Source organism: Rhincodon typus, chromosome 20, assembly GCF_021869965.1.
Source record: "Rhincodon typus isolate 14 chromosome 20, sRhiTyp1.1, whole genome shotgun sequence".
In the NCBI taxonomy this organism is placed as follows: domain Eukaryota; kingdom Metazoa; phylum Chordata; class Chondrichthyes; order Orectolobiformes; family Rhincodontidae; genus Rhincodon; species Rhincodon typus.
Genome location: NC_063351.1, coordinates 17,563,880 through 17,587,870, shown reverse-complemented (window position 1 = coordinate 17,587,870; position 23,991 = coordinate 17,563,880). Strand labels below are relative to the sequence as shown.

At 39.6% G+C, this 23,991-nt stretch overlaps 1 protein-coding gene across 1 annotated transcript in view; it reads left to right on the top strand.

Annotated features, from left to right (window-relative positions):
- The window catches only part of LOC109932442 (kinase non-catalytic C-lobe domain-containing protein 1), a 176,718-nt gene that overhangs the window by 25,702 nt on the left and 127,025 nt on the right, over window positions 1-23,991 (top strand). The window contains exons 2-3 of the mRNA XM_048609238.1: window positions 5,031-5,229; window positions 15,380-15,438. Coding sequence (XP_048465195.1) covers window positions 5,031-5,229; window positions 15,380-15,438 — 258 coding nt within the window. The remainder of the gene's footprint in view (window positions 1-5,030; window positions 5,230-15,379; window positions 15,439-23,991) is intronic.

Genomic DNA, 23,991 nt, shown 5'->3' with positions numbered 1-23,991 from the left:
ACAGGTTCTTAGTTAAGCCAATAGAGCTCCCCATTGAGGGAACCCTTGCCATTCTATTCAGCGATTCCAAATGGCACATACCACGTCCTGCTCTTCCCCCCGATCTCTGACAGCAGGATGGGGGTCAAATGCATACCGTGTAACATAGCCCATTATGGGTCTTCTAGGGTGTGAAGGTTAAGCATCAAAATGTGCTGTTGGAGGAATCTCATTCCACCATATGGTGCTTTTTTGCAGTCTTTGCAGATTTAGCACAAACCTGCACTAAATACGCATTATTCTCACCATGAATTGACTAATTAATGTAAACCTTGTTCAGAGAAGGATATCTGAATGTTTAAAAGACCTCGCTGGCCCTAAAAAAAATCTCACAAATCTGGAGTCTCATTCCCCCTGAAGAAAATTTAAATGTTGAAGATTTTAGCTTTTTTAGAAATTTCTGTTTGGCTGTTAAAGTTTTTCCCTTTACTCCCACATGATTATCTTGATCATTATTTCAACTTCTGTCCAGTGATTTAAAGGTACTTTTTGATTCTGTCCTGAGAATCTTCATCTTGATTAGTTAATCAGTTTCCTCACTGCATGCCATGTTCACAGACCCAACAGATCTTACATAGAGGACACCAATTCCAATTTCAAATCTGAGTCTTGCTAAGACTCTGTCAGAGGATTTTTATCAAGGTGAATGACATGTGCCATGCCTTCATCAGTAACCAGAAAACCTGTGTTGTGATGTTTGCACAGCAAAAATGACTTTGCATTACATTCGGGACATGTGGCTGTGAACTTAATCTGTAACTGAAAGTTATTTCTGGTCAGTGCCTAGCCATGAACATAAATGAGAAAATGCTAGTGTTCTCTTTTCAAGGGTCAGGTATTCTTAATGTAATTGATGTATCTGTAACTGTCTGCATTTGGAGTAAGAAGTGAAATCTCCGATTTCCATTTATGTATATTGCAATGGATGCTTTACAATCAATTTTGACATTTCTATTTCCTGACAAGCTTAATAAAGGTGAATTCACAACAAGCCAAGAAGCTTTCAATAAGTTGTAAAGACACTTTGCTTTGTGTAGTTTTAACTAGTTTTTGTAAACAAGCATGATTATGGATTTTTTAATATTAGCCTATTTACAATATATCCTATGCCCCTTTAAACTAGACAAGTAGGAACAATGCAGTTAATTTCTTAAAAAACATTAGGAGAATGCAATGACAAAGTGCATTTGCTCACTACCAGACCAACCACAGAGAGATGGGTATAAATTTGATTTCTCCACACTGATCCCGATGACATCAGTGTAGAGAGCAGCTTTGGAGTAACTGAGCATTCCTTAACTTGTGAGTTCAACTGAGGGCTTTATGGTGGAAGATACTTTGAACATCCCATTAATACTGAAGAATATGGAGGAGGAATTAAATACCAGCACCATCACTAGGAAACAGTATTAGACAAACTAATGGGGCTAAAGGCAGATAAGACCCCCAAGCTTGATACATCCTAGGATCCTAAAAGAGATAGCTATGAAATAGTGGATGCATTGGTTATATTTTTCCAAAATCCCTTGGACTCTGGAAAGTATCAGAGGAATAGATAACTGCCGATATGACCACTGAGGTTCCACAGGGATTAGTGCTGAGATCACAATTGTTTACAATAGATATTAATGACTTGAAATAAGAAACCAAATGTACTGTACCAAATTTGAAGATGACACAAAAATAGGTGGGAAGGCAGGAAACGAGAGGGATACAAACAATTTACAGAGAGATACTGACAGGTTAAATAAGTGAGAAAAAAGTTGGCAAATGGGGAAATGGTAATGTGGGAACATGTAAAGGTCTTCATTTTCGAAAAAAAGAACAGTATTATTTAAATGGAGAGAAGCCACTGAAAGCTGCAACCTAAAGAGACTTGGCATACTTGTGCATGAAACACAGAAAGCTAGCACACAGGTGTATCAGGTAATCAGGAAGGCTATTGGAATGTTGGTCCTTATTTTGGGGGCGGGGGGGGAAGGATGGTGGTGTGTAACAGTAGGGACGTCTGGGACTGTGAACAGCTTTGGTCCCCTTATTTAAGGAAAGATATTATTACATTGGAGACATTTCAGAGAAGGTTAACTGGGATGATCCCTAGTATGGAGGCATTGTCTTTTGAAGAAAAGCTAAACAGGTTGGAACTCTACTGATTGCAGTGTAGAAGAATAAGAGGTGATCTCATTGAAACATATGTTATTCTTAAGAGGCTTGAGAAGGTAAATATTGAGAGGATGTTTCCCCTCATGGGGGAGTCTAGGACCAGATGGCATAGTCTTAACATAAAGGGATGTCAATTTAAGACTGAGATAAGGAGGATTATTTTTCTCAGAGGGTTGTGAGTTTTTAGAACTCCTTGCCACAGAGAGCTGTGGGGGCAAAATCTTTACGTATTTCTAAGGCTTAGATAAATTCTTGATCAGTCGGGAATTGAGGGTTATGAGGATAACGCGGAAAAGTACAGAAATGTCACATTGGCCATGATCCTGTTGAACGGTGGAGCAGGTTCAGGGGGACTGAACAGCCTGTTCTGGTTCCTGTTTCTTATGGTGCCATTTTTGCACGTCTCCCAACTGCTGCTTGGGAGTGACATTGAATGAGATCCTGGACGCAAGTTATCTTTTCTCATGGATTGTTGAAATATTTCAATGCTTACGAAAACTAGCGTTGGGAAGGCAAGGTTTATTGTCAATTTTTTTAGTGAGAAATTTCTAAAGAGCAGAATACTTGCACAATAAACTGTTATGGTTAAATGGTTTAATAATATCTGTAATATATGAAGTTTAACAGATAACATACACCTGTTTTATACCACATGTAATCAAGTACACAAAAATAGCATCAATTTATTTACGTGCTGGATGTCATTTTGTAGGCTGTGAATATCTGACAACGCACCCTGTAATCATGCATCATCTTGATGGTATTTTGTGTGTCCATGGAATGTGAAACTGATTTGAAACATTTCACATTCTTTTATCAAAGGTAGAAAAAATGTTTCATTTTTAGGATGTAAATGATGGTTTGAACGGAGGCAATGCACAGAATTTGAAAGAACCACTCCGTAAAACTTTTATTAATCTAATCTTATGATTCACTGTTAAGATAAAAAAAAATTTAACACAGCAATTCAATTTCAAACAGCTGAAAAATTGTCAGAGATCAATGTTCAAGCTGGTTCCTAGTTTTAACCGTAGTTGTTCACCAACATAGGTCAAATGATGAAGTAGTAATTCTAAATTTAATTTATGCATCCCATTTCAAGTTCTCAATAGGAAACAAGTTGGAATTATGTTACTATGGTAACACAGATTTTTTTCCATTTGATGTTGCTTTGAAACACTTTTCTAAAAAATTCCTACTTTACCCTAAGGAATTATTTCTTTACTTTTGTGCATGCTGAAACACAATGATTATTTTTAACTTGTGGATATTTGACCAGCTGGAGTTATATATCACTTCTTCCTTTGAATTTATTTTCTTTGAAAATGTATGAGATCTACTTTAGTGCAGACAAAACCTCAAAATCTTATTTCTGGTTGTGTTTAAAATAGAACCAGTATTTTTCAGTTTGAGCTTAATAGTTTCAAAAACAGAGCATGCAACTTGTTTTGTAAATCACCTTCTACCACCAAAGATCCATATGAAAATTTGTATCACTTCTGGCCTCTCAGCTCTGATATGTCAGAAAGTTCTCTCCCCTTTGGCTTCTGGGTAGCCACCAGCTGCATAGGAGAGCTGTCCTGTGAAAGGCTACTTACTTCCTTGCGGTGTGAATCAATGCATCCTTCCCAATATGCCTTCCAGGTGTGGTGATTAGCGATAAATAATTCATTTTCAATTTTCACAATGAAAAGAAAAGGAATACTTGGAGTTCTGGGGACATGTGCTAATGTAGCATTAGGAACTGAGCTCTCCAATCGCAGTAAAATGGTGGCATGTGTTTGTGCATGCTCACCTTGTGGTTTCCCCAGATCCTGTAATGCTAATTTATTCAAAAACTGTTTGTGTGTATGTGTAGGATTGCTATCATTTGAAGAACGTAACCTAATTTAATTTTTGCAATGGGAGTCTTACCCACTGGTTGCAGCTGTATATTACCTCTGATGAGAGCCATCAACACATGCGCAGTTAAATACTAAAATCCCAGAATTGATAATCGTACTGACAGATATACTGTGCTATTTGTAGCTTTGCCAATGGAACTGAAGATTAAGATGCTAATTTCACATAATTGCCCATTATAATCACACAAAAGACCTATAAGAAATTTAAACCTAGCTTGCTCTGGAGTAATATGAGTTTTTTATAACCCTGTACACAGCAAAACTAATTTTACAAATGTGAAATCCCTAATCAAATTTCATCAGAAAAATAATATTGCAGATATTAAAAAAAACTTATTTTTATATAGCGCTTGTGATTTTTTTTCTTTTATGTATTTCTTTTAATGTGTCTATGTTTTAGTTTTCCATTCGCATTGTATGAAATGCTTTGAATTTAACTCCAGTTGCCATATTTTACTTCCTGCTTTTTCATTTGTGATGATTCTTCAGTTTGATTGACTGACTGAACTGCTTTCTAAATGCTTGCCCACTACACAGACATTACTGATCCCCTGTAGAAGGTGTCGAATTCAAACAAATGTCACGAGTTGAATTCTCCACTGAGAAAAACTAATACGTTGCTGTGTTCTCCACCTACAGCAAAAACTTAGGTTTTAGAACAATTGTTGCCTGAAATTCATTTGTTTTAGACTGTTCATATCAATAGTGATGACTCAAAGTATAATTAAATCTTCTTATTTAAGTAATCTACATTTAATCTGCCTACTAAGATGATCCTCTTTCTTAATTTTCTGCAGAAAAGCTATGAAAATGTGGGTAATGTTGATAGGCTGTGTCTGTACGCAAATGAAATTTAAAAATAATAACCTGTTTCTCATGCTGTCACTGTTAGTTTCTTATTTAATTTATGTATTTACTTGGCAGGAGAATGTGTCCCTTGCTGACATCCTGTCATTACGAGATAGCTGCCTCAGTGAACAGGATATCTGGGCAGCCTGCCTAGAATGTTGCCTTTCAATGAAGAGCATCTCCCACACTCCACTCTTTCATACTCTCTGTATCACCCCAGATACATTGGCTTTCAATGCTAATGGGAATGTTTGCTTCATGGAGCAGCTGAGTGGTAAGTACTATGTGCTCTTCAAAAACTTTTCTGACACAAATAGTACTGAACTTCAGAGAATTTCACATGATGCGATTTCTCATAACTTCGATGACTGATGTTCCTTTTTGTTGTACTCTGATTATTATCTTCATTTACTAATTGGAAAAACGCCTCCTTGGACATGTTCTGGATGATAATCTAATCAATGAATTGCAATTTCAGTTTTGGAAAAGCTCCTTTTAAGTTGAAAGTCCAGGAGATAATAAAACTTTGGAAACTGTGACAAAAGAAGGCTGTTGCATTTGAATTATTACGCATAGAACCTGAACCATTCCTTAAATGATTGGCAGAGACAGAACTTGGCAGTAATAACATAATCAAATCTATAAATCAGAAAAAGGTAACTAGCCATTTGTGGTTTTCATGGTTTAATTGCATTTCCTGTCTACACTACCTACAATGTAAACCATTAGCAGTGGATATACATAGTCTTTTTTTAAATAATGTAGACATTAGTTTTGGATAGATGTTGACTAAGAACTTAAATTTGTTAACTACATTCTCTTTTTAGTTTTGAATTATAACATATTAGGTTCTTCTTGCATTTCACTCTATGCTGTTGAGGTGTCCATAGTCATGTAGCCCACAAAGCTCAGTGTTTACATTTAGCACTCACTGCTTTATTCTATATGAAGTTTGTGGACCTTAGATTCCACAAAACAGCCATAAGACAAGTGCATCCGTAAGGCAATTACATCCCCCCATTCCCCCCCAACAATGACAATAACACAATATAATCCAACAAACAAACAAACATTCCTTTTACGTCCCTACATTGCTCGGTATCAATTCATGCCTTCCCATTCTTCCCAGCTGAGAATGCTGCTTTCCAGGCAGAAACCAATAAATAGGCAAGACGGAAATGTAATGGAACGCAGCAATCATTGTGCTTAAAAATGAAACAAACTTAAAAATCAAATGTAACGTAATGCATCCATGTTCATACATATGTAGCTGAATCTGACCTCTTCCTTTTACTGCCCATTCTGTGTCCCATTCATATGGTTTCAGCAGAGATAATGGCAGACTGCTAAGATCCCTGCTCTAGCTGATGACATTCCGTTAGTTTTGGATCCCATGAGGATCCTGCCAAAGGCCTTTGCAGGAGCAGACTCAGCTACCAAGGTATGAGATAGCATGATTGAGGATGGGTATGAGGGCAGAAGGTGAAGTGGAATTGCTTTGAGTGGAGTGTCCACTTTCAGGTCTGTCTTCATCATTGTCTCTGTCATGGTCCGTCAGTTAGCCTTGAACTCTAGGAGTCACTTAATGACTGATGAAAGTGAAATATTTCAGCTTATTTAAGTCATCTTCAATGTGAGCAAACTTTTAGAGAAGGCCTACACTCAGTTGATTTTTAAATTTAATTCTCCATGTAGGTGGACCCTTTCTTCATTGATGAAGATTTCCACACAGAGGCCTTCAACATTATGCCACACATGCTTGAGATAGAATCTTTGTAAGCATGCACAGTATGCAAACCAGTACATTAAACATTATTTGCTGTTCAGAATTATCCCATTCATTGACAGTCCCCATGCACAGCTTCTGTGTCTAGCTAAATAGAATTTCGAGGCTTCCACTGCCTCCAGCATGAGCTGTTCACTGACCTGTCTCTTATTCATCACTTGTCACACTAAAAATGAGGTGGCAACCCTGCAGTGACTGCAGAATCATACACTTGCTATAGAGTGGAAGCAGTATTATGTAGACAGAGCTAAGTGAGCCGTCATGATATGTAACGTGCAGCTTCAACAGAAGACAGTCCTTTCCGTGATCCTTGACACTCAGTGGCATTACCATTTCTGAATTCACCATCATTAATGTATTGAGGCCATAAAAGCAGATCAGAAGTTTGGAGTTCTGTTGGGTATTAGCTGCCCACGTGACAAGGACTTTAAAATGGTGCAAGGAGATTAATCACCACAACCATCGTAAAGGCTAATTGGAATGGGCATTAAATGCTGGCCTTACCAGCAATGCTGTCATTCTATCCACAAAAGAAAAGTTGTAGTACATTATGAAGTGAAACCCAAGTATCTACTTTGTCAGTGCCATTGAATTGCGAGTATCTTGAGCAGTGAATGCTGTGATAGTGAACCCTGGAGGAAGGCATGACCGGCTGGTGCATCCTCCTGGATCATCTCCTTTGAAATATTTAAAGGACCTGTCGGATAACAATGACATAAATTAGAATGATCGAGGTAAGAATGTTTTAAGTATACATTGTGCACATGATCAGAATTTGAATGTCATATGATTGATGTTGAATCATGTTCCTGGATAGCTGAGAGCTCACCAGCCCTGACAGCTAGCTACATTGAAACTTCACTAGCGTCCAGCCTCCCCTTCCCTGCAGCTGTGAGATTGCTAGAGGTCTATTTTGAGCTCTCTGTCTCTTGCTTGTGTTTTGTGCTGCCTTCTTTAAGGGGTAAGTGGTGGAAAGGAAAGAAAAATAAGTGAGAGAAATGGCATCTGTTGAATGAATAGATGGAAGGTATTTTTTGAGAATCACTATGAGGGCAAAGCATGACCATGCAGAAGGATGAGGGTGAGTGTCAATTGTGGGTGAACAGATGAGGAAGGGATCAAGTGGGTAGGCAAAATATGATGTGCACACTGGAAGACTAAATTGATGTGAGGAATGGTGTTCTAGACTAGGCTTCAAAAGAGAAAAAGGTGGTTGGTGTTTGGAGGAGTGTAATTTTACCTGAAAATTCCCCTCCGAGTTACACACCACTCTGATTTGAAACTCAATTGCTACTCTGTCATTGTCGCTGGCTTACTATCCTGGAACACCCGGCCAGACTACACCATAGCTATCCTATATGACAGGAAGTTCAGTGATGTGAGAAGGTGCAGCAGGTTTGCTATTGTCATGTGATCTCTACCTCTGTAAGTGCCTTTGTGTGCAATTTACAGCAGTACTAAACATGCATTGCTTGCAATATGGCGTCAGGGATGGTGCAGCTAAAAATGTGTGGATTTCAAAGGTTGAAGAGAGCCGGAGATCAAAAGAATCAGCTAGGAGTAAAAAAATAGTCTGTGACTTTGAATTAATGGGTGTGTTAAAATGGCATGTATTTTCCAATCACTAAAGCTTGTGAATCAAAGAAAATATGACTCAAAATTGGAACTCTTTCCACTCTCAGTGGCAAACTGTGAAATAATTACAAAATGAAGTGAAAAGCTTGAGCAATTAATAGCATTGCTGTTATCCGTGCTGGGGAAAGAGTGCTGCCAGCTATATTGAAACCTAGATCTCACTGAGGAGCAGAAAAACCAAACAGATTTTGAAAGCTTTGATGTCACTTTTTAATCCCCATATTTATGTTACATATGAACATATTATAAGTTTGCCAGATTGATTCCAGGGATCAAAGGGCTGTTGCAAGAGGAGCAGTTGAATAGGTTGGGTTTGTCTTCGCTGGAGTTCAGAAGAATAAGTGGGGGCATCTGATTGAGGTATATAAAAACGCTAAAGGGGATTGATAAGGCGAATGTTAAACAGATGTACCCCTTGTGGGATAGTCTTGGACAAGAGGGCAAATATATAGAGTGAGAGGAGGTAGGATCAAAATTGAGATGAGGAGAAACTACTTCTTTCAGAGGGTTGTGAATCCATGGGACTCACTGCCCCTAAGTGCAGTGGAGGCAGAATCAATCAACAGATTCAAGAAAGAAATAGATATGTTTCTGATGAAAAGCAGGATAAAGGCCTATGAGGAGCAGGCAGGAAAGTAGAGTTGAGACCAGGATATGATCAGCCATGATCATGTTAAGTGGGCTTGAGGGCTGAATTGCCTACTACTGCTTCTATTCTCCACGTTCCTATGCTTCTATGATCTAGAACTAGAATAAAGTGAAATGAACCAATAAAACTGGTTATAGGAGAATTGTCAGCCAATGACTAACAAATCATATACTATACCAAAGAAGAGATTGTTGTTGTCACATCTAAAAGTGATAAAATGTTTGTGACAGTTAGAATAATGACAGCAGAAGGAGAGTGTCAAGTGAAGGTGACGTGTCTAACATTGGTGAATTGTCAACACCATGAGCCTTACAGATTTGTACAAAGTTGCTCCAGTTGGTGATCCAGAAATGAAATCCTCAAAGGCACATTGAGGCTATTTAATGAATCAATACTGATGCTAAGAGCGCAAACTGAGGTGAGAGCCCAATGCAATGGGAATGAATCTCTGGGCTTCCAGATAGTAGACATTAAGTAGAATCCGTTCATCTCAGCTAAAGAAAGTCTAAAGCTTAGACTAACAACCTTAAACATGCCAGAAGAGACTTTCAGTGCCTTACAGGCCACTAAGTCATTGACTGCCTAATAAATCCGAGAAGATTACAAAAGTGTTTTCACAAATCTTGGGTGCCTTCCTGGTAAATATTTTCACAAAGTGGATGAGAGTGTGGCACCAACACAGCCTTTGCCAAGGAAAATTCAGGCCACCCTGAAAGACCAGGTAGAGGATGTGGAAAAGAAGAGTAATTAAAAATTGAAACTTCCACAGATGGATTAACAGCAAGGTAGAAGTGAAAAACTCTGGAAACTCAGTGTATCCAAAGGATCTGAATAAAGCTTCAAGCGATCTCACTATCCCACGCTAACCATTAAAGAAATTTTGTTACAACTAGCTATGGCAAGCTTATGACTCTCAATGTGAAGACTGGTTACTGACAAATGAATCTCGATGAAAACAGCTGTTTCACACACAGATGCAGATGATTGTGGATGTTGTTTGGCATTTCCATTGCTCCCAAAAAGTAGCAAAGCAGACAGCTCGATGTCGTGATCTTCCTGGAGTGGAAGTTTTGTGGATGATCTGTTCGGCTATGGATATGGAGACACAATGTAAGAAGCCATGAATGACCACAACCAAAATCTAGCACCACTGCTAGAGAGTTTGCTAGTTGAACTTGAAGCTGAATAAGAAAAGGATGCAATTGGAAAAGCCTGAAATCAAGTTCATAGGTTATATAGGGGATAACAAGGTGTAGAGCTGGATGAACACAGCAGGCCAAGCAGCATCAGAGGAGCAGGCAGGCTGACGTTTCGGTCCTAGACCCTTCTTCAGAAATGGGTTATATACTGGCAGTGAAAGGATTTCACCCTGATCCTGATAAGGTAAGAGCAGAGATTGAGTGATCAACAAATGTGAAAACAATGCAATGATGTGTTGGATTCGTGGACTGTTTAGCAAAGTTCTTGTCTAATATGCCATCAGAGTGTGACCCTCTATGCAAGTACCTTGTTTAGTACGTACTGTTCAGGAACAGAACAAGAAGCATCTATCACTAGAATCAAACAAGGAGTGATGACAAAACAGTGCTGAGGTACTACAGTGTCAATGATGAAGTCACATTGCAGCGTGATGCTAGTGACTTGGAGCAATGTTTATGCAGTAAGGACAACTAGTTGTATTTACGTCCAGGGCATAGGAGTGGATTGGGAAATTCAACACCATACATCATCCCCACACATCCTAGTCATATGGAGAGGCACAGCAGCACTGAAATTGTTGAAGAGCTCATAGAGATGTTGACTAAGTCCAGTACTAACTAGTGTAAGGCAATCTTTGAATGGAGAAACACATGGAAAGCAATCTAATCAAATTTAATGTCATGACACGTCTAAATTACTTTTTCAATCATGAAGAATCGATTGAAGCCAGAAGTCGTATTCGATTTGAGAGACAAAATCAAGGTGAAATGACAGAAAGCCAATTTCACATTGATAAAACTTCTGATTCATTGCCAGACCTGAATATTGGAGAGCCAGTCAGAATGCAAATGTTTAACGGACTCAACAAATGTCAGTCCATGTGACAACTTGTAGAGCAATTGTCACCTCAGTCATATGCAGTGAACATGAATGACCAGCTATATTATCAGAACTGCAGACATATGTACATCTAGGGAAGCTGTTCTTTCACGGCAGGTAGCTGATCTGGAAGTTGTCATCTCCCCATCTGCACAGAATGACCAGTGGTCCCAGAGATTCACTGTTCCCAACAACAGATATAGATCAGCAACAACAGTTTCCATGGCAACAACACTCACCACGGGAACAACAGGTACATTACTCTGGCAAGGAACAGACACCAGATGAACAGCCAATGACATCATGCATGGTCCCATTAGAAGACCTGCACAATTTCAAGATTATGTATGCAGTGCATATGCAGAGACTGATGAATGTGGAACAGATGTGACGATACAGTGGCTTTAAAAGATGTATTTTGTTCTGGATTTTTTTTGAACAGCGGCTTTGAGCCGTAGGTAATGAGTTGTGTGCTCTGAGTCAATAAAGTAAACAGCTTGTGAGGCTTGTAGGTTTTTTAATAATTGGAACAACAGAATCAGCATGAATGAGTGATGTCAGGGTCCCACAGAACCAGTGTTTTAGTTTAGCTTTCATTAGTTGTTGGGATATTGAAGCTGCCATTCACCTCTCACTGCTGCAGCAAAACGCTGGAGTTCCCTCTCTCTGCCAGAATATTGGCTTGATGTTCTTTTCTCCTGGATTGGAGAAACATTGCATGTGAGTCAATCTATTTTACTGAATTTACCTTTGCCAAGTTTGTCTTTATGGGATGTTACTATATTAGAACAGTTGCTGTTTAGTCGTTAAAAAATCTACTATTCTGTTAAATTTTCAATAGAGTTAGAGTTAAAGTTATACCAATTCTTCTTTTTTCCGTTTGTATTTTAACTATAGGGCAAGAATAAAGTGTATTTTTTTTCTTAAAGCAAAGTAGTGTAACCATTAAACTTACATTTGGAACAAAGCACCTTATATTTGCCTCTAAATAAGATGTGTATTTGAAAGGGGTTTGGTCAGGCCTACAACACAGCTTAGTATTCATGTAGCTATGGTCATAATTTTTCTTTGATCGTCTATTTTGGGTAACTTGTAGCTTCAAATGATAGTTTTACATTTTTGTTTATGAAAAGGGGGATATTTGCATCAATACAATTATACACAACATACTAGCTGGCTTGCCATTATCATCTCTATCTTTGTTGTCAGTGCCTTTTGTGGCAGCCATTGAACATACATTATTTGTTGGAGTATAAGTACCCTCAATTGGCCACTGAATTTGGCTTTCCTGTCCTACTCTGTCTATTCGACCATTTTCGGCATTGAATCCCCAAGTGTGGCGCCACACTCCTGCTGCTGACCTCATGGACAATCCACAGCCAGGTTTTCTTTTTTTCACTTGCAGGCTTCCTCCTCCCATCAGTACAGAAGAGTATTTCTAAATGGAGCCTTTGCAGAAGCATGTCTGGGGAGCTGTCGTTAAAATGTGGCACAGACTTTGAACATCCTTTTGTTGTAGCACTACCAAATTTAATGTTTGGTGTGCCCCTTTAAATATTTGTGTTAAAATGATCTTGAGCAAGTTGTTGTCACCGTTGCTTGTGCTCATAAACTGGAAACCCTGAAATGATATAGCAATGCATTAGCAGGATTAATGAAAAAAGACAGATAAGAACTTCACTCACTTCTGGATTTCCTCTGCACTACTGCACGCCTCCACTCCTAGTGTATCACAAATCTGATATATAACCTATTATCTTAAAGTCTGCAAACTTGGAGTCCAGTTTCATTTTTGTTTAAATAAAAATCAAAATGGTTTTAGAAATATGGTAAATGTTTGTAATAGATGACACTTCTGTAATCATGACAGAACTAATCTGAAAAAGAAATGAACTCTTGTCCCAATAGATCTTCCCTTGAGTACAATACAAATAGGAGTGTGAAGCAGAAAACAAATAATGCCGCATTAATACTGCCAAATTGATGAAGTTACTCATTTAACGATTGTGCATTCAATCTGGAGCTTTCATGAGTTCTCTGGAGGAACTGACCGCAAACACTTGAGCTCAATAAAAACAACAGAGCATGAAATTTCGTCACTCTGCATAAGTTGCACACCTCGTATCCAAGCACGCACAACTTCATTATTCATATACAAATTTTCTTGTCCTGGGGAAGTAAAGAAATTATTTCTTTGTATAATCGTTGCACTTGCATCTATTCCCAGTGTGTTCATTGAGAATAATATATTACATTGTTTGCATACTATATGCATTGATGAATCATATGAAATGATATTAACTCAAGTCTTTTGGATTTTCTGCTGCCTAGCTCTGATTTGACTTGGAATCCAGGAGTTGATTACAGGAAAGCTAGTATTTGATGAAGTTGATTATATAAGCCCTGAAATATAATAAAGGCAAGATAAAGTTTTCTGATCCATCTTGTCTTATTGAATTTGTTTAGGTACTTTAGGGTGTAAATGCCAGTCCATTTACTACTGCTGTAGTGCAGTATTTTGAAGTTGCAATCTTATATATGTTATTCACTTGTCACTGCCATACAGAAAACCACCAGCTGGAAAAAAACACACAGATACTGTTTGAGAAAAGATACCTATTGGCATGGCTTGTACATCTTTTAATTCTGGTCTATGCCTGGCCATACTCAAGTCCCAAGAACGTCACACTCAGCTATGAAACTTGAAGATGCATTTTTGAATGTACTTGTAATTTTTTAATTTGGCCTTCAGATAGATGAATTTTACATCTTATCTACCTCATTTCCAATGGACACAAATTGAACCGTACCCAAAAATAAAGGCAAAGGAATTTTACAGCTTAAAACTCATCTGTATTTATATTTTTAATTTACTTGTTTCTTCAGTTTAAAATTTGTGGATTTGTTTCCCTAGTAATGGTTAAATCCTAAATCAGAATGTTGGGTTCTGTTCATTTAGCAGCCTGAAAAATCTAGGGAAATCAATGGGAGTACAGATTAAAACTTTGTCTGTTTCCTGAGGTTCCACACTATGTCTCCATGTTCACTGCAAAAGACTGAAGCATGAACCTTGTTGTGTTACAAGTAGACTATAGTAATGAGTGCATATATTTACAAAAAGATTTCTGGAATACCATTGATTATAAATCTTTATGTCAGAGTTTCAAACTCTCAGGAAGGTCCAAATTCATTCCCTACTCTGTAATGTGTTAGCTGGAGCAACAGTAGGGATAACCACATATGACCTTTGTGCTCCAAGGCTAGGGAAGGTGGAATGTCAAGCAGGATTTCTGTTCCGCATTTCTTACCAGTGTTTGGTGTTGCAAATGCTCAGATGAATGTTAACTAAAGGTTGAAGCTTGGTGCAATGGCTCCTGTTAACAAATAGACTGTCAACACTCACTCTCCTGCACACAAAAATTTCAATATTAAATCATAGGGAGGAATTTGAGGTGAGATGCAACATGTGTAATAGAATGGGTGGCTAGCCCACCATCTTCCTGCCCACCTCTGAGCTGCCCCTTATAATATCGTGGGCAGGTAAGACATCAGCCAGACCACCTGCCCTTAAGTGGAAAGAGTCAGGCCTCTCCACTAAAATCCAGCCCAGAGAAGTTTTGAACCAAGAAATAGATCATTAAGTCTACACGGGATAGTCTTTGATAAGCCACCAAAGCTAGTCACTTACCTCCTGTGCGAATTGTTGCATTCTGTCTGTACCCCCAGTAAGATGACAGTGTAGTGTGAGGGGATTAAGACCTTGGAGCAACTTTGTGTTGATGTTATGGAGCTGCATATCACTGCGTATAAATACCACAGAATGAGCAATGTTAGAATGAGACTTTCTGAAAGACAGACTGAGAGCGCATGGAAATGAGTACTTGAAGATAGATTAATTATTACCTATCATAACTAAGTCAGGACCTGTTATATGTTTGCCATATGTAATAGTAGTTAGTACAAAAGCATGATAAATAATGTTACTTTGAAATTGAAGCCTGAAGACAGTCCTTGATTTTGCTTTGTCCGTGACGAATCTGTCTCAAACCCAAATTCAGCATGTGGCATTAAACTCTTGACAAAATATTGTAGTGAAGGTGGAGTGCACCATCTGTAAAGAAGAGAGAACCCTTAGGAAGTGAAGGAATGGGGGAGAAAAAGAAAAGGATCTTTTTAAGGTCTTTAAATGTACATGTGTAGGCAATTCAATGTTATTCAGTACCACAATATTGCTTTTGTGCTTTGTGACTGATTTTCCTTACTATTTCTTTACAGATGATCCAGAAGGTGCCTTTGTACCCCCTGAATTTGACATTACTGGCAATACCTTTGAGGTTAGTCAAAATAGTTTGTGAACATAATAGGAAAGCAGGAACTATTTTCCCTACTGTTTTCCCAATGAATAGCATTGAAAATTCAATGACGAAACCCCCGTGTGCCAGAAACCTTTAAGTGAAATGCCTGGTAAGATTAGATCGCTTTCAGAGAGTTTTTTAAGAATTGTTATTAATCAAGGCCAATTATTTCAAACTGCAGTAACCTAAAAGGCTTTTCATTTTCTGAAGTGCTTTAGACCTTCTCTCTTTCCCAAATATTTAATGTAGCTTTATCCAGTACAGATCCGTTGCAGTTTGCAAGCCTGCAAATTGTGCTTTGTGACATTACACTGTGATCTGAAGGATAATGTGCAAAGTAATTAAACCATTTATTTTAATAGAGAAGTAACAGACCTTGAAATTTGATCAGCTAGTCAATGTATCTTCCAACGTGCTTTCTAATTGAGTTGGCGTGGTGTTAGGATATGGCTGAATTGTTTACCTGTGAAGCCCCTTTAAATCTCTTTTGCTAGACCGACTTGTGCAAGACCTTGTGGAAAACTTTGGGTTTTGGCATGGCTGCATATTTTAAAGAAAGCATTGGAGCTGGTTGTTCATCTCCATGCCTGAATGATGAGACCCATAGCAAAGATTACATTAGAGCCTGGCCTTTTGTTATTGTTAAGCTGGTGAAATCAATTAATACTTATGCAACTAATGGGTCAGTCTGTTGCAGCTTCCTCTATAAGACTGGTTTTCCTAGAGATGACTGACACAAGCTGTGTTTCGGAAAACCAAGTCTGCATTGCGCAAGGGAGCCCTTAAAGAGTAGATTGGAACATCAGGCCACTGCGATGGCAATACTGACCCTTGGTAACGCCCTGGGTGTAGCAGTGCTGGATGGGTAGTACTGGCAGTGATCAGGACACTTAAATTGAGGGCCAACCGTGGCCCATCTGTATTGAACATGAGTTCAGGTTGAGCATCCTGTTTAAGGCCTCCCTTGTGCAATGCAGACTTGGCTTTCCTAAGCACAGCTTGTGTCAGTCACCTCTAGGAAAACCAATCTTATGGAGGAAGCTGCAACACCCTGACCCGTTATTTGCATAAGTATTAATCGATTTCAGTCCTGGGCCCTGAAGACGTTTCATTTAGCCCATACCGATGTGGCGAATGGTGTAATTCTGACTCGCAAAAAAGAAATCACTTCCTGCTTCTCAGGTTGAAGGCTCTAGGACATTGTTTAGCACCTGAAGAATAAATGTTGCATTGTCAAGTTTCCAACCCAAACTGTTTGAAATAAATGGAATAAAACCTGGATATAAATAGCAGGCAAAGTCATCTCATGAAAGTTTGTTAGGAATTTGGGATAAGTTTTTTAAACAAGTCATTTGAAGAGATATTTGACACGGTATTGCAGAATAATTTTTAGATCACTTACACGTGAATTTATGCCACCAGGGACCCAGGTTCGATTCCACCCTCGGGCGACCGTCTGTGTGAATTTTGTGCACTTTCCCCTTGTCTGCATGGGTTTCCTCCAGGTGCTTCGGTTTCCTCCCACAGCCCAAAGATATGCAGGTTACATGGTTTGGCCATGCTAAATTGTCCATAGTGTTCAGGGGTATGCTGGCTAGCTGGATTAGCTATGGGAAATGCAGGGTTACAGGGAAAGGGTAGAGGGTGGGTCTTGGTGGGATGTTTTTTGGAGGGTTGGTGTAGACTCGATGGGCCAAATGGCCTGCTTTCACACTGTAAAGATTCTATGTATAGGTTCCAATTAAATACTTTTTTTGAAAATTGCAAATCCTGCGTAAAAAAATCTTCTAGTAAATGTAGAATATCAGATTAGTGCTATCATGGTGTTCTTACATTGTCATTGCCCCAGTCAAGGCAATAGAGGTAATAAATTGAAAGGAAAACAATTCAATCAGGTTGTAAGGAGAGGGGAAACTATTCTGTGCACCTGCTTCAGTGGAAATCACTTAAAAGTAACCTTTCATGAATTTACCATTTGATTATCATTTGTTGTTTACTAAGACAGTAATGTTGAAAGAAAGTTTGAAATTAGTCAATTGCTTTCAAAACATAATGCTTTTGCACTCTATTGTATAATAATATGAGGTTATTATGATAAACAGTGGACTGTTGCCTCTGTTGTGGACTAAGTGTATTTAATACATTTTATTCGTTTTCACAACTCGATGTAATTGAATAGATATAGACGAGCACAGAGAATGGAATATTTTCTAATTGTTATTCCTTGCTGTTTGGAAAGCAAACCAAGATACTAAGTGCTTATCATTATCACCTTCCTTGTAGAATTTACTTCTTTGTAACCCTGACATCTGCAATATGTGTCCACATGGCTTTCAAATGCAAAATTCTTTTCTTAAAGAGTTTCCTACTTTGTGGGAGAAATTTGATTGCTGCAGTTAATCTTGCAACCTCATGAATGAGCTGTTATTTTTATTTCAGATGTGAAGTATGTTCATGTAATGTCAACAGAGATTTATTGAACCTTGGGAAAGAGGACAGGAAAAGATTGAAAGTTGTCTGGCAGAGGAATTTATCTTGATCGTTAACAATGTTCAGTACATTCTCTTGTTTGAAACATAGATCCTGCCTTGGCTTCAGATTTGTTGTTATAATTTCAAGAGATCCTTCTGGGATATGAAATTTGACCTTCCTTTGTATTTTGATCAATGAACCTATTACAGAATTTACTTCAGAGCTTTTAATACCTTGGTGGATTTTGGGCTGTTACACTAGCTGTTCTGTGGGTTTAGCATCATTTCCAGAGCAGACCAAACATCACCCATTATTTGAAGTGCATTATTATCTGTCAGTTTTTAAGTAAACAATAGAAAGACCAGTAGACTAGAGTGGAATTTTTACCTTGAAAAAACCAGACATTTTTATCTATTGTTGTTCTACCAACTCTATTTTGTCTAACTCATTCTGTGACGTTTCAATCCCGCTACTCTTTGCAATTACATGTATTACCTGAAAATGTGGTCAAGTTATATTGCTGATTAAATTAAAAATTATAAGGCCTATTTTCACCAAACCCATTCTTTAGGTGTCCATTCTTGGTACAAGTCCACTTATAAGCAACAGTGGATGGAATCTGATAAACAATGAACAGCCTGTGGGCTACAGAAAAGTGAGTGGTAGAATCGGGTGAGATGGTCATCTTGACAGTGAAATCTCTCATCACAACATCTATGTTTTGCTCAGGTAACGTGATCAGATTCTTGCCAGGGAGTAGCAAGTTCCCAATTGATGGTCTTCATTGTTTGTTGAACGTCCTGTTAATAGCCCAACTCACCACAGGTTGCAGTCTTACCAAACTCGTCATCCAATGTAAACTCAACATGAAAACCAGAGCGGGTTCCTGGTAGTTCAGTTTGCTGCTTGCTGCAAGTGACCTGCATGTTGCCCGTGATCAAACTACAGAGCAGGGCTCAACTTGTGAACATCAGCCTTTCACCATGGGCACTGGCACCTGACTTCCAGGATGGATTCTATGCAGTGCTCTGGAATTGCACCCTACACTCCCATATTTGTGAAGTAGGGCACACTGGCTGCCAGTTGTACACATCTGCTGCATCGAGTCAGGTAGCAGCACGGGGATGGCACCCAGTCAGCAATGTGCACAATGCTATCCACCAGGGTTACTCCTTTGCTATCTCAGAATGTGTACACTTGGTGCCTGCCAGCATGCTCACAGCATATAATTGCTCTGCCATGCCTTGCACGAGCAATTGGGGCAGTCATGTAACCTGGCAGATGGCCATGCTGTTTGACAGTGCTCAGACGAGGGCATTTACATCTTCTCATATGTCAGTGAGCAACATCAGGCTACCACCCGCACCACATGGGAGCACCATTCATGCTAAACTCAGTGCATTTGCATCTAGCAATGGGACCTGTCTGAAAGTTTTCAGGGAGTGGTCCTCACCCAATTCCATGTTGGGTGTCCATTGCAGTTAGTCAAGGGCAGCCTCCCATACTGGTCCCAGGCATTGTTTGAGGTGGCTTTGCACAGATGGGTTGTGCCTCTATGCTGCAATGAGTGGGTCATGATTATTCTTTTGTCTCCACAGGGGGCAGGCCAGGAGCTGGGAGAAGGTCTTCCACAATTGGAGACTTGTGTGGCCACCAGTCAGGGGTCTTTGGGGGTGTCAGCCAGGGCTGGCCAGGAAAGTCGCCCAAGGGGGTGGCTCATAGTCATCCCATTGCCATCGTTCATTGATGTTAAGAGGAAAGAGGGGTTGGGGGTTGTTGGGATGGGCTGGAAAGTGAGACAGGTCTCGGCACATTTACCTGCCTTGGATGATAACCTGGTGAAGTGTGAAGCCTGTAGGGTTGACCCATAAGTTGCCTTCTATCCCGTACTCCCTTTGACTATCAAGCCCCCGATGTTTCAGTGTCAGCGCTGGCTGGGTGGGTGGAGTAGGAGGGGGTACTGGTCCAGCTTTGCCAACGGTTCCTCCTGGCCTGAATTGACTGTTCCCCTGAGGTTGAGGAAGTCCCTCCCACGGGAGATAGCTTCCTCTTGGCTGATGTACTCAGCTCAGTGGCTATACCTGTAGAACACAGAAGGCAGAAGGCGTCATGGCCAGTGGTTTGAGGTGGTGCCCAAAGCAGCACACTGCCCGCCTGGCAATGGCAGCATTTTGGTGCTACTACAATGCGTACTTTCTCAGTTGCCAGAGCACGGGTATCTCTGCATTCCTGCAGGACTTGTCACAGCTGAAGCCTTGGTGGGAGATGAGTGCAGTAGTGGAGATAAAGTGAATGGGACAGCAGACAGCAGATTGTGGCATGGAGAAGGGCAATGACCTTTTGGCACTGCTGCCTGGACCTCTGAGGCCTGGATAGGGCAGTGACCCAGGTGGCAATCTCTGACAGGGCAGATATTGTGCAGTGGCACAGCCTCATCTCCTGGAAGGAGATGGCCTTCCTGTGCAACTCCCCAGGACCTCCAGGTTCCTATCAGTGCTAACTTGCCCTTGTCAGCCATCTCCATCCAGTGAACAGTCACAAGCAGGGTAAACACCAGATGCCAGCCCTCCTCCCAGGTACACTGTGGGTTTTTGAAGATGGTGCTGCCAAAAGGGATGTTTTATGGCTAATATCCAGGGTAGGGTGAGTTCTTATGGGAACAGCGCATGGTAAGATGGAATGGAAGTACAATGTGGTACTTGCCATTAGGTCGACAATGGGAATTAAAGCAGTGAGTTTGAGAAGCTATGGTGGAAGCCTCAGTGGACTATGTGCCTGATTTCTCAATACATGCTTCTGCTCTACCTCTCAGAATGGAAGTTCATTAAGTTGTCCCTTTTATCTTCTCAGTTCAATTTTAGTTGGCCCAAAAGTCTGAATTTAAACTTTATTAACTTCCGTTATCTCTTGCAGTAATTTTTTTTTGTCATATTGTGACTTTCATCCAAATCTAAGTGTTTTCCAAACCTTATTTTGTTGAAGTGGGCTCATTGCTCTCATGAAGAAATATGCTGCCTGGTTAGTAAAGGCTCAGAAATTCACCTCGCATCCTAGTGCAAAAGGATCAATTTGAGATAGATTGTCTGTTACAAACTGCTTAATATTTAATTCCAATAACATCAGGAAATCTAAGGGAATCTTGCCACTGCAGACGTGCTGATAACCCCCAACATAAATCACCCCACCCCCATGAAAGAAAAAGAAGACTAGTGTCCCACAGTGTGTGAATGAAGGAAACTCTATCCCTGTCCCCAGCAAAGCTCTTCTGCATTAAACATCAAGTGGCTCTGTCTCACATGAAAATTGTTGTAATCTTTTTACACATCTCCAATCTTATTTGTTAGCAACTTTTATTAAAATAAAGATATGCATGTTGAAATTTCAAAGTTAGAAAGAAGCCTATTTTGAAAATATTTGTGAGGTTTTGTAGAATATGTCCATCACACATAACTGTTGCTATTTGTTCAAGAACTAGTCGACTATTGCCTCCGATTACATCTTCCTCAAACTTTTTTCCAAACCCTTTCAGCAGCCACATGCAGTCATTCCAACCCAGGAGGTCTCTTTCTGTCAGATAGGAGCAGAACAGGAAATTTGTTAGTCTTTGTAATTATAAAATGAAATGATAATTTCAGTTTATCTAGCACTGATTCTCGTTTTAAATTGTCACAATGGGTTTTGTAAGCATTGAATTTTGAATTACAGTCACTTTTGACTCCTGGTCCATGGATCTAGACATGTTGATTGACAGAATCTACAATATCTAAAAGATGATAATCCAACAGTTTGGGTCTTCCTGAGTACAGTACCTAGTTAAAGTTTCAGCTGAGATTTTGATGTAACTCTAAAGCATCGCTTTCAAAAAAATGGTAGGATTATTTAATTTTCTTGGTGGCTCTCATTCCTTATTGGAACTTATTGTTTCTATATTTGATAAGAGTAGATACATAATTAATGAAACTAATGGTTGGGTTCAGTTGCATGGAAAATTATGGAAAAGTTAAAGTGGTAGAGAGGTCAATAAAAGTTATTAAAATTTCCAGCACATGTAATAGGTCAGAGAATATGAAAAGACTCAGGAATCTAATTTCAGGCACAGCAGACAAGGGGACATCTACGAGAAGCGGGGAAATCAATGTAGAACTGAGGGTGTTGTACTTAAATGCACGCAGTATATGATAAAAGGTGCAGTTGATATTAGCAGGTACGGCGTTGTGGTATCACAGAAACGTGGCTGCAAGGGGATCAGGGCTGGGAACTCAATATCAAAGGATACACATCCTTTGGAAAGGATAGGCAGAGGGGGCGGTGTTGCCTTGTTCCTAAGAAATGAAATCAAATTCATAGGAAGAATCATATAGTATCTGAAGGCATGGAATCTGTGTGGGTCGAGTTGAGCAATGACAAAGGAATGAATGACTCTGATGGGAGTTGTGTATAGGCCTCCTTGCAGTAGTCAGGATGTAGGGCAGAAACTAAATCAGGCGATAGAAAACGCATGTAAGAAAGGCACTATTACATTAATCATGGAGGACTTCAATAGGCAGGTGAGCTGGGAAAATCAGGTTAGTAGTAGATCCCAAGTAAAGGAATTCATGGAATGTCTAAGAGATGGTTTTTGGAGCAGTTCAGTGGGAGAGCCAACTAGGGAACAGGCAATTCTGGATTTGGTGATGTGTAATAAGGCAGATGTATTAGGGAGCTTAAGGGGGCAGTGACCATATGATAGAATTCACCCTGCAGTTTGACAGGGAGAAACTGGAATCGGAGGTAACAGTATTACAATTGAGTAAAGGTTAACTACAAAGATATGTGGGTGGAATTGATTGGAAGGGGAGCTTAGCAGAGAAAATAGTGAAGCAGTAATGGCAGGTGTTTCTGGGGGTAATTTTGGAGGCACAGCAGAAATTCATCTCAAGGAAGAAGAAATATACTAAGCAGAACACAACCATGGCTGACAAGGAAGTCAGGGACAGTATAAAAGCAAAAAAGAAAACATACGAAGTGGTGAAAGTTAGTGGGAAGTTAGAGGATTGGAGGTCTTTAAAAAATAGCAGAGGACTACTGAAAAAGAAATAAGGTGAGAAGATGAAATATAAGAGTAAGCTAGCTAGTAATATAAAAGAAAATGGCAAGTGCTTTTTTATTTAAATGATAAGAGAGGCAAGAGTGGACGTTGGATCTCTGGAAAATGAGTCTGGAAAAGTAGTAATGAAGAACAAAGAAATGGGAGGAACTGAACAGGTACCTTGCATCAGTCTTCACAGTGGAAGACACCAGTAGTATAGCAAAATGTCAAGAGAGTCCGGGGACAGAGATAGGTGTAAATGGCATTGTGAAGGAGAAGGTGTAGTGAAACCTGAAAGGTCTGAAGGTGGATAAAACACCAGGATTGAATGGACTACACCCCAAGGTTCGGAACAAGACAGCTGAGGAGATTGTAGAGGCATAGGTAATGATCTTTCAGTAATGACTGGAGTCAGACAGGATCCCAGATGACTGTAAAATAGCTAATGTAGCACCCTATTTAAAAGGGGATGGAGGTAGAAGACAGGAAATTACAGACCAATTAGCCTAACCTCAGTCTTTGGAATTAAATATTAAGGATGAGATTGTAGAGTACGTGGAAGTGCATGGTAAAATGGGGCTGAGCCAGCATTGCTTTGTCAAGGGGAGGTCATGCCTGAAAATCTGTTAGCATTATTTGAGGTATTGACTGTCTCTGTCTGAGACAACAGTCAACCCCTGTGAATGTGAATTTAGAAGGCACAGAGTACTCCTTCACAATTCACTCTTATTCTCAAATGTCTCAAAGGTATCAAGTATCAAAATATCAAATATGAAAAATATCCAAATATCAAAATATTCCCAAATACAAATTGTAAACAGTTAAGAGAAACCACGCTAGTCACCTTTCTGCTAACTTAATACTGCACTCAAATCAAAACACATTTACCCAGAAATGCTCAGCTGGCCAGGTTGCACAATCCACCTCCACCTCCACCTCCACCTCCACCTCCACCTCCACCTCCACCTCCACCTCCACCTCCACCTCCACCT